The sequence below is a fragment of the Melanostigma gelatinosum genome, assembly GCF_949748355.1.
Source record: "Melanostigma gelatinosum genome assembly, chromosome: 20".
Taxonomy (NCBI): domain Eukaryota; kingdom Metazoa; phylum Chordata; class Actinopteri; order Perciformes; family Zoarcidae; genus Melanostigma; species Melanostigma gelatinosum.
This window is the reverse complement of record NC_136653.1, coordinates 11,811,392-11,826,124: the sequence shown is the minus strand read 5'-3', so window position 1 is coordinate 11,826,124 and position 14,733 is coordinate 11,811,392. Positions and strand designations below refer to the sequence as shown.

The following is a 14,733-nucleotide window of genomic DNA, read 5'->3' as shown; positions in this document are numbered from 1 at the left end:
CAAGAATGCTGCCGAAAGGCAAGGCAAGTTTATTTGTATAGCACATTTCAACAACACGGTAATTGAAAGTGCTTCACTTAAAAGCATCAAAACATAAAGCAAAATAAAAGGAGATTTAAAAACAATTGAGAACATTCATTGAAACAATAAAAACAGTAAAACATAAAAAAAACTGTAAGAAATAAAATACAGGAGTGAAATGCAGGAAATTGATTAATATATTAATTGAATGTGGTTCAATTAAAGGCAGCAGCAAACAGAAAAGTCTTCAATCTTGATTTAAAGGAGCTGAGGGTTCTTGATCAAATAAAACTGCAGCCTCTGCAATCTTTTGTGATTAGGGACCTTCACCTGCTCGACAGAATTACATTCTTTTTTTTTTCTTCTTTTTTTTCTTTCGTTGTTTTGTTGTAATGTAATGTCTTATGCATATTTTATTTTTTCTTTGTCATTTTGTAAAATTTGAATATTATATAGGTGGAGGCTTCAAATAACCCAAGTTGGCTTTCTGTCTCTTCCTGCACTGTGATTCATTTATTTCTGTGATGTTTGATTATTTTAGATTTTGTTGTTTGAATTGTGCAAAAATAAATAACTCTAAATGTCTCTCTGTTACATCATTTAGGAGCAGACAGGTCAACGCTGTGCGGTTCCCTGCCTGCATAGTACCGGCTCCTCGCAGGGGGGCGGAGTTTAAACCCCCGTCAGCGGCACGTAGCGGTAGCTCCGATTTGCTGATGTGTTTCCTGTTGTGACGAGGTCGTTATAGAGCCGAGGGGAGGATCATCGGATAGTTAACTCATTATCAAGGATTGATGCTCTGGCAGTGCAGCGGCGGCGTACAGGTGAGTTTTGATGTCGTTCACCGTCCGATCGTTCAAATCTTCAGCTTTGTAGCTTTGAATTCGTTATGTGCACGCTCCCGGTGCACGCAGACGGTGAATGGGCTGCAGACATTTCGTGCACGCTGACCCTGCCAAGTGTTTAGTCTAGAGCTCATTTGGAGGAAGTGCAGCTGTCTCGTTGATCCACTGTCACAGTTTACTATCTTTGAAATATATCTTTTTTTATTCGTCTGTTCCTGCAGAATCCGTTGCGAGTTTATGGTGGCTCTTACTTTATGGTCGTCTGGGTATTGCATGTTTTGCTGTGACGCAAAACCCCCTTTAAACTTGTATTTACATTTGTAATGTAAAAACATGCAGTGCATAGACTTAGTAGCATGTTTAAACTCACAATCATGACATGTTTTTGCAAAGAAATAATGCAGAAAACTTATAGATTCGCACAAACTAGCTCAAAGTGTGAGACGTGAGAGACCAGCCAAGTTAAAGTGACAATAAATGCGATTTTATTTCATATAAACATATACGACTGTTTGAGAAAGATATGCATGAGATATGCATGGCAGGAGTGTATACAATGTATCAATACAGTGTATGTCTCTCAGCTGATCCCTTATCAGAAGGCTCTAGTGTTGCATTGTGGATGTGGTTAATCTCTCCCTCTTTCTTGCTTTCTGTGACTCCAGCTATTCACAGACTCGGCTCATCTCTCTACACACTATGACTGAGACTAAGGGGAAATTTGACTTTGCCATCGACCGGGGTGGCACCTTCACCGATGTGTTTGCCCGGCTGCCTGGTGGTCGAGAGAGAGTCCTGAAACTGCTGTCCCGGGACCCCCAGAACTACAAAGACGCTCCCACTGAGGGGATCCGCAGAGTCCTGGAAGAGGTAACGTGAAGGAATGGATGTATTAATACAAAGGCTGATTTTCTGAAATATTAGCAAGCACTTTGTAGTTAATATTCATTTATAGAAAGCTCTTTTTGTACTCTTGTTGAGCTTCAGATTTTGCAGACTTGGAAGTCCGAATCCCGAGCTTTGCCTTTTGACTACCTTATGTGTTCCTCATTCAATTAAATTCACAGTTTTAACACAACACTATGACAAGAGTATGACTCCAGTCAAGATGCCATTCATCTCAATGAAGCTGTTTTCATTTTATTTTATTTTTATTTAACCTTTTATTTGGCATTGGATTGCTTAAATATCATGTTAATCACAGTTACATCTCTACATCATCATCTGTATGAACAGAGCAGTATGATGATGTGTGTGTTTGTGTGGATTTATTGACAGGAAACCGGGCGGGTCTTTCCTCGCGACCAGCCCGTAGACACCTCTCTGATTGGCTGGATCAGAATGGGCACAACGGTGGCAACCAACGCGCTACTGGAGCGCGAGGGAGAAAGGACTGCGCTCCTGGTCACGCTGGGCTTCAAGGATTTGTTGCACATCGGCACACAGGCCAGGCCGAAACTATTTGATTTGGTTTGTAATGCTTGTTTTTCTGAATTCACATGAATATAAACTTAAATGTTTAATATTGAAAGGTAAAGCGACTACAGACATGCTTATGTGACATGTCAACTGAAAAGCCAGCTTAAGCAGCAGTGAGCTGATCCAGCCACTTAACCACGGCTACCCAGTCAGCACCACCGTGCCTTTTTGGCCATACTGTATGTTGTGTTAATGAGTAGCCTGGTTATGGCTCCTGTGTATCTGCAACACAAGGTTTAGACATTATTTAGTGGTACAGACACAGAGGCAGGTCTTGGAGTTTGCCCCCATACCAGTTTCACCATAAAATGGTCACTTATCTACGAAGCTGATGATCTGCTGCAGAGCAAGGTGTCAGAAATCCACCTTCTGTATGCGTGTTGCAATGTGTTGCATCTATCCTTATCTGCATATCGCTGGGGTGTACTGTTCGGCAGATGTTCCCCTTGATGGGACGCCTGCTTTGAATTCACGCGTGTGTTTTCGTGTATATGCAGGAGGTGGCGGTTCCCGAAGTGTTGTATGAAGAGGTAATCGAGGTGGATGAGCGAGTTGTTCTCAGGCAAGATGACTGCCAGCTGCCCAAAAAAGATCCCAAACGCATTGTCATAGGTGTGAAACACAACTATGTACTTGTAACCTTTTTTATTTTTTTTACTCCCCCCCCCTTCCTCCAAATCTCCCCCTCTAGTTCTCCTCAGCTGTCATTCTGTTCACGCTCTTAACACTGATATGTCCGTGGGGATGGGAACACAGCAAAGGCAATATCCTGTATTTTTTGGTTGTAAACGTAGGGATGTAAGCTCAGACTACTGGCACACGCACGAGAGCACTGCCTGGGTGCTGAACATAATCGTACTTAATCCTGATGATCTTCGTGTGTGTGCTGGTGTCCCTCAGGCAGTACAGGGGATTCTCTGGAGGTGTGGAGGGAGCTTGATCTTGAGCGAGTGGAAAAAGACCTCAAGGGAGTTCTGTCTCGCGGGATCACCAGTCTTGCCGTCCTTCTGCTGCACTCATACACGTCAGTAGTACATCTTGTTGTTGTGCCTCCGGGAATAGAAGTGCATTTTACGCAAGATCCTAATCTGATAGCGTGTCCTCTCTTTTGTCCGTTAGCTTTCTCTCCTTCTCAGGCCATCTCCCCAAGCCACGATTTTATCTTAACTTTTAACTTCTAATGACTCACTCATTTTGTTCCCTCTCTATGTCACTGTAAACTGAATGATGCAACTCTCTGCTCTCAGTCTCCTTCTCTCTGTGGGAGTAGTGGTATGTACTCTGTACATGCCAGAGGCGTCTGGTGTCCAATAGCCTGTTTCTGTTGTATGTGTAACCCATGTGGTTTAATGGGTGAAAGTTAATGCTTTTCTTCCCATTTCTTTTCACTTAATTTCAAGTCTATCCCTTTGCCGTTAATAACGAACATTTTTGCTTCATCTCACCGATATCACAGATAAAGCTTTAAAGTGATAAGGCACACAATAAACTGATAGCAGCAGCAGTGACATTGTACAAGAGCTTTATTAATGTTTGACTTGCAGTCAAGCTCCACCCCATTCCTCTCTCTCTCTCGCTCTCTCGCTCTCTTCCCCCCCCCCCCCCCTCTTTCAGATGGTCTGATCATGAGAAAGCAGTGGGCGCCCTGGCACGTCGTCTGGGCTTCAGCCAGGTGTCTCTGTCCAGTGAGGTCATGCCCATGGTGCGGGCGGTGCCTCGGGGCTACACCGTCTGTGCCGACGCATACCTCACACCCAAAATTCATCAGTATTTAAAAGGCTTTACCTCTGGGTTCAAGGGTGGACTGAAGGTGTGTTTCACACATCAATATATTTGTACTTATTTAAATGTTTTTGTTGATACCAAACTTTTTCTTTCATTAAGTGCTTAGTCTACTAAAATCCTATCTGTGATCGGTTTACTAATGAACCTACAGATCACAGACAGGATTTTCCAGATGTTCCAGTTCCAGGAGTGTCCGTTTTAAACCCTGTTTCATCTGAACTCTGTCCTCAGGGTGTGGACGTCCTGTTCATGCAGTCAGATGGCGGTCTGACTCCCATGGAGCAGTTCTGCGGTTCGCGGGCCGTTCTATCTGGCCCGGCGGGAGGGGTGGTGGGATACGCCATCACTTCATACAGCCAAACGGAGAAAAAACCTGTGATTGGCTTTGACATGGGTGGTGAGTAGGGAAAGTACCTTGAACAACTACAGAGTGCACAGACTATGTGAGGAGCTTCTTGCTGTTGCTTTGTAGTTCTTTGTTGCACAGTCTTTGCCTGATATCTGACAGAATTATTAACTCGAAACTCAGTGGAGTGGCTGATTGAAAGGTCTGGATCCAGACAAGCACAATTAACTGTGCATATAAATTGTCTCCTATTTGGATTATTACATGTGATGTTACATGTTCTTATATTTCTGACTTTCACTTACAAGTGTTACAAATGGCATTAAGTGCATAGATTAATTACAGATAAAAGAAAAGGGGGAAACAATCACTTTCTGTGATTTAGTTTTTTCTTTTCGCCATGTTTCTTGTCCTTCTGACTGCCACTGTCTTGTCTTTCTCTCCAGGAACCTCCACTGATGTCAGTCGCTACGCTGGCCAGTATGAACACGTGTTTGAGGCTACCACAGCCGGAGTCACCCTGCAAGCACCGCAGTTGGACATCAACACTGTGGCTGCAGGCGGAGGATCGCAGCTCTTCTTCAGGTTTGTTCGTCAGTCGCCAGTCTTGCCCCATCGTTTGAGATACATGTTTGTATGTGACATTCGGGAAATCTACCAAATTCACACATCGAAGTCCATTTACAGGTCTTGGGGAGTACGACTGCATATGTGGAAAAAAGTTGTGTAAAGCCTTTCCTGGCTGCAGAGGGAGCTGCGCAAAGTCTGATCATTTGTCTCAAGAAATGAGGTGGTGGCAGGATGCAGTCCATCTTGTGAGCAAATGAGTCAAGAATGGATGCGCAGGGATGAGAAAAGTGCATTGCTATGACACATTAAAGCTTTGCTAGATGTTTTACTGCATCCAGTTGGGTTTGCTTTAACTTTCATTTCAAATCAATCATGATTCATTGAACTGTTTTTCCATCCTTTCTGTTTCCCCTCCTTTTACTTCCCGCTCAGATCCGGGATGTTTGTGGTTGGACCAGAGTCTGCAGGTGCACATCCAGGACCAGCCTGTTACAGGAAAGGTAACGTGACTGTTTGTGTTTCCTCCGACATTACTCCCTTTTTATTTCTGTTTTTAATATTTCCAATTCATCTCAATGCATTGTTGTGATTTATTCTGTCCACAGCCTGGTGGATGGTAAATTATTGATTTCTCATCCACCTCTTGCCCTCTCTTTAAATCATATTGAATCCACATGTTGTCAGACAAAAATCCACACACAGAGCTGGGATTTCTGTTTTCTCATGTCCTGCTCCCGCCCCCCCCCCATCCCTGGATTTATAATCTGGTTTAGCTGCACGAAGGTTGGAAATTGTCCAAGTTTCAGATATGATATAACTGAAGCTTGCCTCATAGTTCTCAGTTGGAACTGTGATGTGTGCTCACAAAAAAAGACCCACGGCACTGACTTCACTGTTGATGTTCCCTGTAGGAGAGTTGGGTCGCTCCAATTTGTACAACAAAGGTCCTGCTTTCACATTTTGCACAGAGTTACATAATGTTGAAACACCAGACTGAAACATGTTTCATTCGGTCAAACGTGTGTACTTTAGTTAGAACAGCATGAGTATGGTAAACAAACCTATTGACTCCTTGTGGGATTTTCCTAGGCGGCCCTCTGACTGTCACCGATGCTAACTTAGCCCTGGGTCGACTCCTCCCTTCCTTCTTCCCAAAGATCTTTGGGCCAGGGGAGAATGAACCACTGTCATTGGAAGAAACCATGAAGCATTTCCGTCATCTGAGCCAGGAGATCAACCTCTTCTTGTCCTCTAACCAATCACAGGCACCAACATTTACTGACGTATTAAGTAGAGTGTCAAATCGTCTTAATAATTCTATTAGGGAGTATTAATGATGAAGCTAAAATTAGTTTTTTTTTTATGTTTTCATCTGCAGGTTAGCGCAAATGGAGCCAAACAGTCACACGACAGCAAGTCAGAGATGAGTGTGGAGGAGGTTGCCATGGGATTCATTCGTGTTGCGAATGAGGCCATGTGCCGGCCAATCAGAGCTCTGACACAGGTACTTTGGGTTTTGAAGTCTTAGCTGCATCTTGGTGAAAATAGTAACGCCGAATGTGTGTGTGTGTGTTAAATGTGTCACACAATTAAAAAACTTTTTTTTTTTCGTTTTTTCTTGTCCTTTGCTCTCCCCCACCTCCCTCACTCCCATAGGCTAAGGGCCATGATACATCTCAGCACGTGTTGGCATGTTTCGGGGGTGCAGGTGGCCAACATGCCTGTGCTATTGCCCGAGCCTTGGGGATGAAGACTGTCTTCATTCACAAGTACGGGTGATGGGTTTTGTTTCCATTTGTATGTATGTGTGTAAGAAGGTCGTGTTGGTGCCCAACACGTTTGGCTGTGATGCATGTGTCTGTGTGTTGCAGATACAGCGGCGTGCTGTCGGCCTATGGTCTGGCTCTAGCTGACGTGGTGGAGGAGGTGCAGGAGCCGTGCTCGCTGCAGTACGAGCGGCGCTCGTTCAGCGAGCTTGACCGGAGGGTGGAGGAGCTCTCGAAGCGCTGCCACGAAACACTCTGCGCACGCGGATTCACCAGGTCAGCGCCCACGACACCACACGGTTTGGGGTGACGCTCTGGGATCCAGGTGTGTTAACCCATGCCATTATACTCACGAAATACTTAACAAGTAATGACGCAGTCCTTTGTTTCCTGTCCTCTTCAGAAGCCAGATAACCACTGAGGTCTTCCTTCACCTGCGTTACAAGGGCACTGACTGTGCTCTCATGGTTACTGCTGCCGGTTACCCCACGAACGCCAAGTCCTGTCTAGCTGGAGACTTCAGCAGTGCCTTCACCAAGCGGTTAGCTCATTGTTTATTCATTAGCTCGATGATTTGTTGATTTATTCACCTACTGAGCTATTGGCTGGACCGTGTATTCACTCATTGTCACTTCCACTTGTGCTCCTTTTGTTCCTTCTCTTTACATTGTATAAGCAAACACACAGGAGATGAGTCTTAACTTTGCTGACATTTGTTTCCACTGCTCTTGGCTTCTAATGTTCCTCGAACCGTAATCCCTCTACATTTGCTTCCTCTGTTTGTTTGTTTTTTGTTGTCCTTCTTTTAGTTATCTGACGGAGTTTGGATTCACTATCCCAGATAGAGCCATTGTGGTTGATGACATCAGAGTGAGGGGTTGTGGGAAATCCGGTATCAAATCGGTGTTTAAAACAAAGACGAGGCGTGGACAGGCCAAACCAGTCACGGTACACAGACTCTCTTCCACGTACATATAGCTAATATACATCATTTTACAGATAGATACCAGTGGAAACATCATCAATTTATGTGTTTTTAAAGTAATGAAACTTCTTGGTCTGAAGAATGTTAACCTGTGGCAATCTCTGTTCTTCTTCGTAGATGACCAAGTGTTACTTTGAGGAAGGTTACCTGGACACCAGTGTGTATCTATGGGAGGAGCTGCCATGTGGTCACTGCATCCAGGGACCAGCCATCATTATTGATAAAAACAGGCAGGCATTTCCCCTTACTGCCTTTAGTGGCTTTCTAATAAACATCAATCAAACACAGAGATGTGCCGAGTCAATCCTAAGTATCTATATCGGGGCCGACTCTGGGCATATTTTAATGGGTCGGTATCTGCTCAATTAAAGCTCATTAAAATCGGATCCTTTCTCTACTGTTCAGAGTATTTGTGTATAGTCCCAACACCACCAACCGAGTGAGACGTCTTCTCTCGAACCAATCACGTCACGTCAGTTTTATGAGTCACATGGTCCCAGTTAAACTCATGTTATATCAAAAATATAGGTTTATAAACATCATTTTGAATCAGGACCTTCAGTATTTGGATCAAGGTGCGCTTGAAAATAAGCTGTGCCAAATTTAGAAGGTGGCATCTGTTATTTCAATGTGCCAGATACATATTTAATCATTTAAGTAAATATAAGTATCGGGGTCGGAGAAACTTGATACATCTGTGTTTGTCGAAAAACATTTTTTTTTCCTACCCTTTCCTCCATCAGCACCATCCTGGTGGAGCCGTGCTGTGAGGCCCATCTAACAGAAGAGAGCGACGTTTGTTTGACTGTCGGCTCTGACCCTCACTGCGCACTGGGCACTGAGCTCAACACTGTGCAGCTCTCCATCTTCTCTCACCGCTTCATGAGCATAGCAGGTACACCGAGAGAGGAGGAGGAGGAGGAAGGCAGACAATTAGGGAGTGCAGTGATTGTGTTCAGTATTATTTTCTTATTACCTTGCTCAGTTGCGTTCCACCTCTCCTCCACTACAGAACAGATGGGTAGAGTCCTCCAAAGGACCTCCATCTCCACCAACATCAAGGAACGTCTCGACTTCTCCTGTGCTGTGTTCGGACCAGATGGTGGTTTAGTGTCCAATGCACCCCATATCCCTGTCCACCTGGGGGCCATGCAAGAGACCGTCCAGTACCAGGTACCACTTGTGGGGTGGTGGTTGTGGTTCTGAGTTTAGATATACTACTGAAACACATCAGAATTAACACCCCGTTGTCACGCAAAGGATCTTCGGTTTCTTCTCAGATCAGATCGTTGGGGAACAAGCTGAAAGAAGGCGATGTCATTCTGAGCAACCACCCGTGTGCCGGGGGCAGCCACCTGCCAGACCTCACAGTCATCACGCCGGTCAGTCTGTCTCCAACGTTCTGTCTGCATTCTTGCCCTCCTCATTATCAGTCTTGCTTTTCACTACATACCTTTTACATCCCTCTGTTATCTGACCCCTTTTTTCTCCCAGGTGTTTAGGAAAGGAGTGGGCAGTCCAGTCTTCTTTGTCGCCAGCAGAGGGCACCATGCTGACATTGGAGGCATCACGCCAGGCTCCATGCCCCCCCATTCCACCTCCCTTGAGCAGGAGGGGGCCGTCTTCATTTCCTTTAAACTTGTCACTGGGGGCGTCTTTCAGGAAGAGGGTAAGAGAGGAGGAGGTGAACCAAGAATCAGTGTGAAGGACAGATGAAAGGAGATAATACAGAGACTTTACATACTGTAGCCAAATAACTACAAATAGCTTTTGCTTAATTCATGCAACTACCATTTCCCAAAACATACGAAATGACCTGATGTAAAGCACGATTATGAGCAACTTGCCACCTGTATTTAATGTTACTTATGTCGTAATGCACTTGTAGGAAGGGGCAAGTTTGGAAGCTTTTAAAATAGCCACTGCTCCCAACTGTGTAACAATGCAACAGTAATGTAGCTTTAACAATAAAAATAAAGGCAAGTGATGCATTGGCCATCTTGTGCGAGGTTTAATTTTTTTTTTAGCAGATTAAAGATAGTGCAAACCAGTGGCTGGATGGTTTGAATCAGTGTATAAACGTACTGAATGCTTTGGGAAAGCAGCGGTGATCTTCAGTAATGGTGTAGTTAATGAGCTAACACATGCAAAATCCCCAGTATAGTGATAAGGAGAGCTTGGAAAGCAACATAATCCCCTTGCACGGCTTGTTTCAGTTATCTTTAACTGTAATTTAACGTTCCCCTTACTTTCTTTAATCTTACTTCCCGTCATGCTTTTCTCTTTTTCTGTCTCCTTTTGCGAACTCGATTCCTCTCATGCCTGTTCCCTCCGTTTCCCTATCAGCTCTAACTGAAGCTCTGATGGCTCCGGCCCAGTACCCACACTCCTCCGGGACTCGTAATCTCCATGACAACCTGTCAGACCTGCGGGCTCAGGTGGCGGCCAATCAGAGAGGCAGCCAGCTGGTGGGGGAGTTGATTGATGGCTACGGGTTAGCTGTGGTCCAGGCCTACATGGGATACATTCAGGTAACTGAATTGGTAGAGGAACAACAAAATACTGTTGTTGTGAAAAGTAGTGACCGTAAGTACTGATGGTGCTGCTGTACTACAACAGCCTTTGTGTTAATGTTTCAGAGTAATGCAGAGCTGGCAGTGAGGGACATGCTGAGAGACTTTGCATGTCGTCGACGTCAACAGACCGGCTCCTTGGAGGTGGAGTCGGAAGATTTCATGGACGATGGGACGGCAATCAGACTGCGGGTTCAGATTAATGAGGAAGAGGTGAGCGGGGAGGATCTCCTCGTGATAATCCAAACATCATGTCTTGCACAAGGAACTAATCAATGTACATGAAAACCTCCATCACCACAGGGCAGTGCGGTGTTTGACTTCACAGGGACGGGAACAGAGGTTTGGGGGAACTGCAATGCTCCACGCGCCATCACCCTCTCTGCCCTCATCTACTGCCTGCGCTGCATGGTGGGACAGGACATTCCCCTTAATCAGGTAAGGACGTTTATTCTGGGACCCCTCTGTGGGTTTTAAGGAACGTTTTAAGGTTTGAATACACACTTGTTTAGTGATTCTCCCTGTACTTAATTTCATATAGTTTGTGTTATTCATGCGTTTCCTTTTTTCATATCCAGGGATGCCTTGCACCAATCACAATCATCATACCCCCTGGCTCAATCCTTCAGCCTTCCCAGAATGCAGCTGTGGTGGGAGGAAATGTACTCACATCCCAGAGAGTGGTCGACGTCATATTTAGGGCGTTTGAGGTGTGCGCTGCTTCACAGGTGAGAAAAACAAACCTATTCATATCTTTCCTTGAGTGTTATGCTGTTCTTTATTTGTGTTATCTGCTTATTAGGGCTGCATGAACAACATTTCATTTGGCAGTAAGAATATCGGTTACTATGAGACAGTTGCTGGGGGAGCAGGGGCGGGACCAGGCTGGAATGGGCGGAGTGGAGTTCACAGTCACATGACCAACACCCGCATCACTGACCCTGAGATTCTGGAGAAGAGGTCGGACATGAGTTTTAGTTCAAGAAAATTCTATTTCTTGTGTCCAGTAACAATGTTTTTTGACATTATTGATCTGTATGTTGCTGCCGTCCATCTGGTGTTCAGGTATCCCGTCATTTTAGAGCACTTCTCTCTGCGACCCGGCTCGGGAGGTGCAGGACAATACTGCGGTGGAGACGGTGTGGTGCGGAAACTTCTGTTCAGGAACGAGGTGGTTCTGTCTGTACTGACCGAGAGGCGATCCACCCGTCCCTACGGCCTCCTGGGTAAACTCTGACCCTCGGCAGCCATTTTCATGTTTTTTGGGGTTTTGAAATAATGGCTGTTTGTTGTTTACTCTGTCTTTTCTAACTGCTCCCTGCTGGTTAGGGGGTGAGGACGGAGCAGCAGGGCTGAACCTGCTTCACAGAGCAGACGGTCGAGTCCTCAACCTGGGTGCCAAAACCAGTATCAGCCTTCAGCCCGGGGTAAGACTGCATAATGTGCATCTGTGAAAGAAATACTATCAAGTAACCCTGTTATGGCACCACACTTTCCAAATAACGATGGTAATAATAAACTGAATTTTGTTAGATTTTGCATGAATAAAGATTGTATTCTGACAGCAGAATATAATTCCAAGATACATGTTATTTACATCACAATTATTCTGATATAACTGAGCAAACTTCTGAAGATGACTTCTGGTATATTCAGATATGAAACCACAATGTGATGAGTTGCCTCTGCAGTCATTAAAGTGTCCCATCTCTTGTTGAAAAGAGTTGCATAAGAAAACTTGCCTGGTGTTAGTTTTGGAAATGTTTCTTACAGCTTTATGTTTTAAATATGGTCAAGCAGTCTGAAAGTAACCAGAATACACACTGGTTAACCCGTCGTGTTTTCTTGAGGTAACAGTTTGTATAAACTGAATAGTCAGCTGAATTCTCTGCGTGCCTCCCCCTACAGGACATGTTCTGCCTCTACACCCCTGGAGGAGGAGGGTACGGAGGAAAGGACACAAACGGACGACCCCAGACCAAGCGCAGGCGCCTGAATGAGTCTTTCCCGGAGAGAGGCAGCGTCTTTGAATACCGAATGGCACAAGAGGGTGTGTGAAAATAAATCAGGAGAGCTGACAGACGAGCCAGGAGAGAAATAAAGAAGCTGCAGGCTAGTACCATTTCAAGAGCATCTACTCGTAACAACAATCGTTAAATGCAACATTCCACCTGTTAGTTTGAATGTCTTTCTTATTACTAGGAAAATCTGAGTAGCCTTCAGCGAGTTTTATTGTCTCATTCTGATAATACATATCCCAGTAAACATTTCATTTTATGGAGACAACAAAATTGCCATGGAAGCTAAGACGGTGTGTATTTGTGTCCTACTAAAATGCTCTTAAATGACTAAAATCCAGTCTAACGATGCAAGGGAGCAGCCAAACATGTGAAGCAGCTGCTAACCTGTTTTAACTGGAACAACCACTTATCTAACACCACAGTCACAATGTGGTTACTGTTCTGTTATTTTAACAGGACAGACAAATAAACCCCATTTGTACTCTTTTAGATTGTCTTTTTATTTCTTTCAAATAAAATTGTAGTTTCACTTGTTTTTCGTGTCGGAGATGTGTTTGGAGAGTATGTATAAACTCTGTGAAGTGCTTGCAAAGATTGATCAAATCACATTGTGAAATGCCCAATGTGGCAGTGGTGGTGTCGTCCCTGTGGCAAAGAAATGTCTTCATTATGTAAGCAGTTGGAAAATGAAGCAGGGGAGCTGTTAATTATTTAAATGATGCTACTGCCTCCAAGGGTTATTGGTCGGGGCCTTGGAGCAGTTTAAATGCACTCTAACGACCACCGAGGCCCAGTGTGACTGCCGGTCATACATGTAAATTCATGAGAGGGAGTGTTGAGATGCAACCAAGAGTGTTTGTGTGTTTGGGGGAGGGGGACATGTCCCTGTTTAAGTGGTGTCCCCCTCCTCCCGTCTTTTGGTCAGGAATGATCAGGGAGGAGAGCAGGAAGGATGGTGAGGGAGTGCAGGCATGCGAAGGCAGCTGATAAAGAGATAGCAGTGGAAGCAGCAGGAGGCCGATGGCTGCTGGACTGTTGATGTAAATCAACTGGCGTTGTGTGCATGTTTGTGTGCTGGAAACTCGGATGCCATGGACCGTGGATCAAAGATAATTTTCCTTCTTTATAGATCACAATTCCTGTGGTAAAACAATCTGTCATACTCAAGAGGATTTGAGACTCACCCCCTGCTGCCTGGGACAATCTCCATCTTCATCCACTGGCTGACAGTCAGCTTGAGGGGAAACAAGCATGAATCAAGAGAAAGTCCTCATTCGTGGGATTAAATATCCGCAGTTAAGTCAATATCTGTGAAACACAGAATGGCAACACAGCATCCACAAAATGTATTGTTGGTATCATTCGAATAGCACGTCATTAGTAAGGTTCTACTTCACCAATCGAGTCAGAGCATCCGGTGGACTTTAAAGGACATGAAAACAGGGAAATTGGGGTGCAGCTATAAATATATATAAGTAAATACAAATCTTCTGCAAGAAAGCGAAAATATACAATTGAAACATTTTGAATTTCTGTGTAAGACTGAACTTGTTTTTTTAAACATGTAGTTATACCTCAAATCAATGTGTCTTGTGACTTAATACTTCTATTTCTCTACATTTCAGAGGCAAAGCCAATAGCTTTAGCTAAATAAATGTAAATAATTAACCTTTTACACCACTACAGGTGACAGATGGAGTCACTAGTTAATTGACAAAAGTATTTTGATTTGAAAAAGTCTGCATTATTTCCTTTCACTCGATACTTAATATACATTTAACTCAAAATACCTACTTTGAGAACTACTTTCAATGGAATATTGGTACATTTTAGTATTGCTTCACCTTGTATTGTATTGAAACTATTGCGTTTACCAAAGGGAAAGATGCCACCCTGATTGTAAAGAACTGTATGGGTTTTAGGTCGTCTCCTTGATGTCACAGCATCGGTTCTCATGTAAAAATGGTCAAATTCTAAACTGCCACCAATAGTACAACAAAGAGGGCCGATGCTTTTACACTGAACCCAGAAATCTTGGACTTTTCCCCATCAATAGAGTCATAATAAGACAGCTGTTAGTCCAGTTGTAGTTGTGCAGAACTTCTGTCCAGCTTTAAAGACAGAAGGTTGAGTAAATAAACCAACCAGGACTCAACAGCCATCTGAACAAACGTACTAAAACAGAGTAACATAGAAATGATACATTTATAAAGTGGAATCCAACATTTACAAATGCACACTATAAAAAGAAAATAAAGTTCTTCTGCAGTTTTAGTTGACTCATCGCGATATACAATACTGAGCAGCTCATTTAAAATACACATTTTATTTCATACCCTGTT

At 44.0% G+C, this 14,733-nt stretch overlaps 1 protein-coding gene across 1 annotated transcript; it reads left to right on the top strand.

The window, feature by feature from the left end:
* The first annotated feature begins 777 nt into the window (after positions 1-777).
* oplah (5-oxoprolinase, ATP-hydrolysing) lies at positions 778-12,849 on the top strand. Its single transcript, XM_079292514.1, is given in 29 exon segments — positions 778-845; positions 1,532-1,736; positions 2,145-2,336; positions 2,843-2,957; positions 3,246-3,369; positions 3,960-4,155; positions 4,362-4,527; positions 4,923-5,061; positions 5,479-5,546; positions 6,136-6,311; positions 6,425-6,550; positions 6,703-6,822; positions 6,825-6,913; positions 6,915-7,088; positions 7,216-7,353; positions 7,622-7,760; positions 7,915-8,027; positions 8,541-8,692; positions 8,810-8,970; positions 9,078-9,179; positions 9,292-9,466; positions 10,144-10,328; positions 10,437-10,583; positions 10,674-10,808; positions 10,949-11,098; positions 11,173-11,330; positions 11,436-11,596; positions 11,700-11,797; positions 12,279-12,849. Coding segments are annotated over 28 exon segments (4,020 nt in total). The 5' UTR covers positions 778-845; positions 1,532-1,565; the 3' UTR covers positions 12,429-12,849.
* The last annotated feature ends 1,884 nt before the right edge of the window (positions 12,850-14,733 follow it).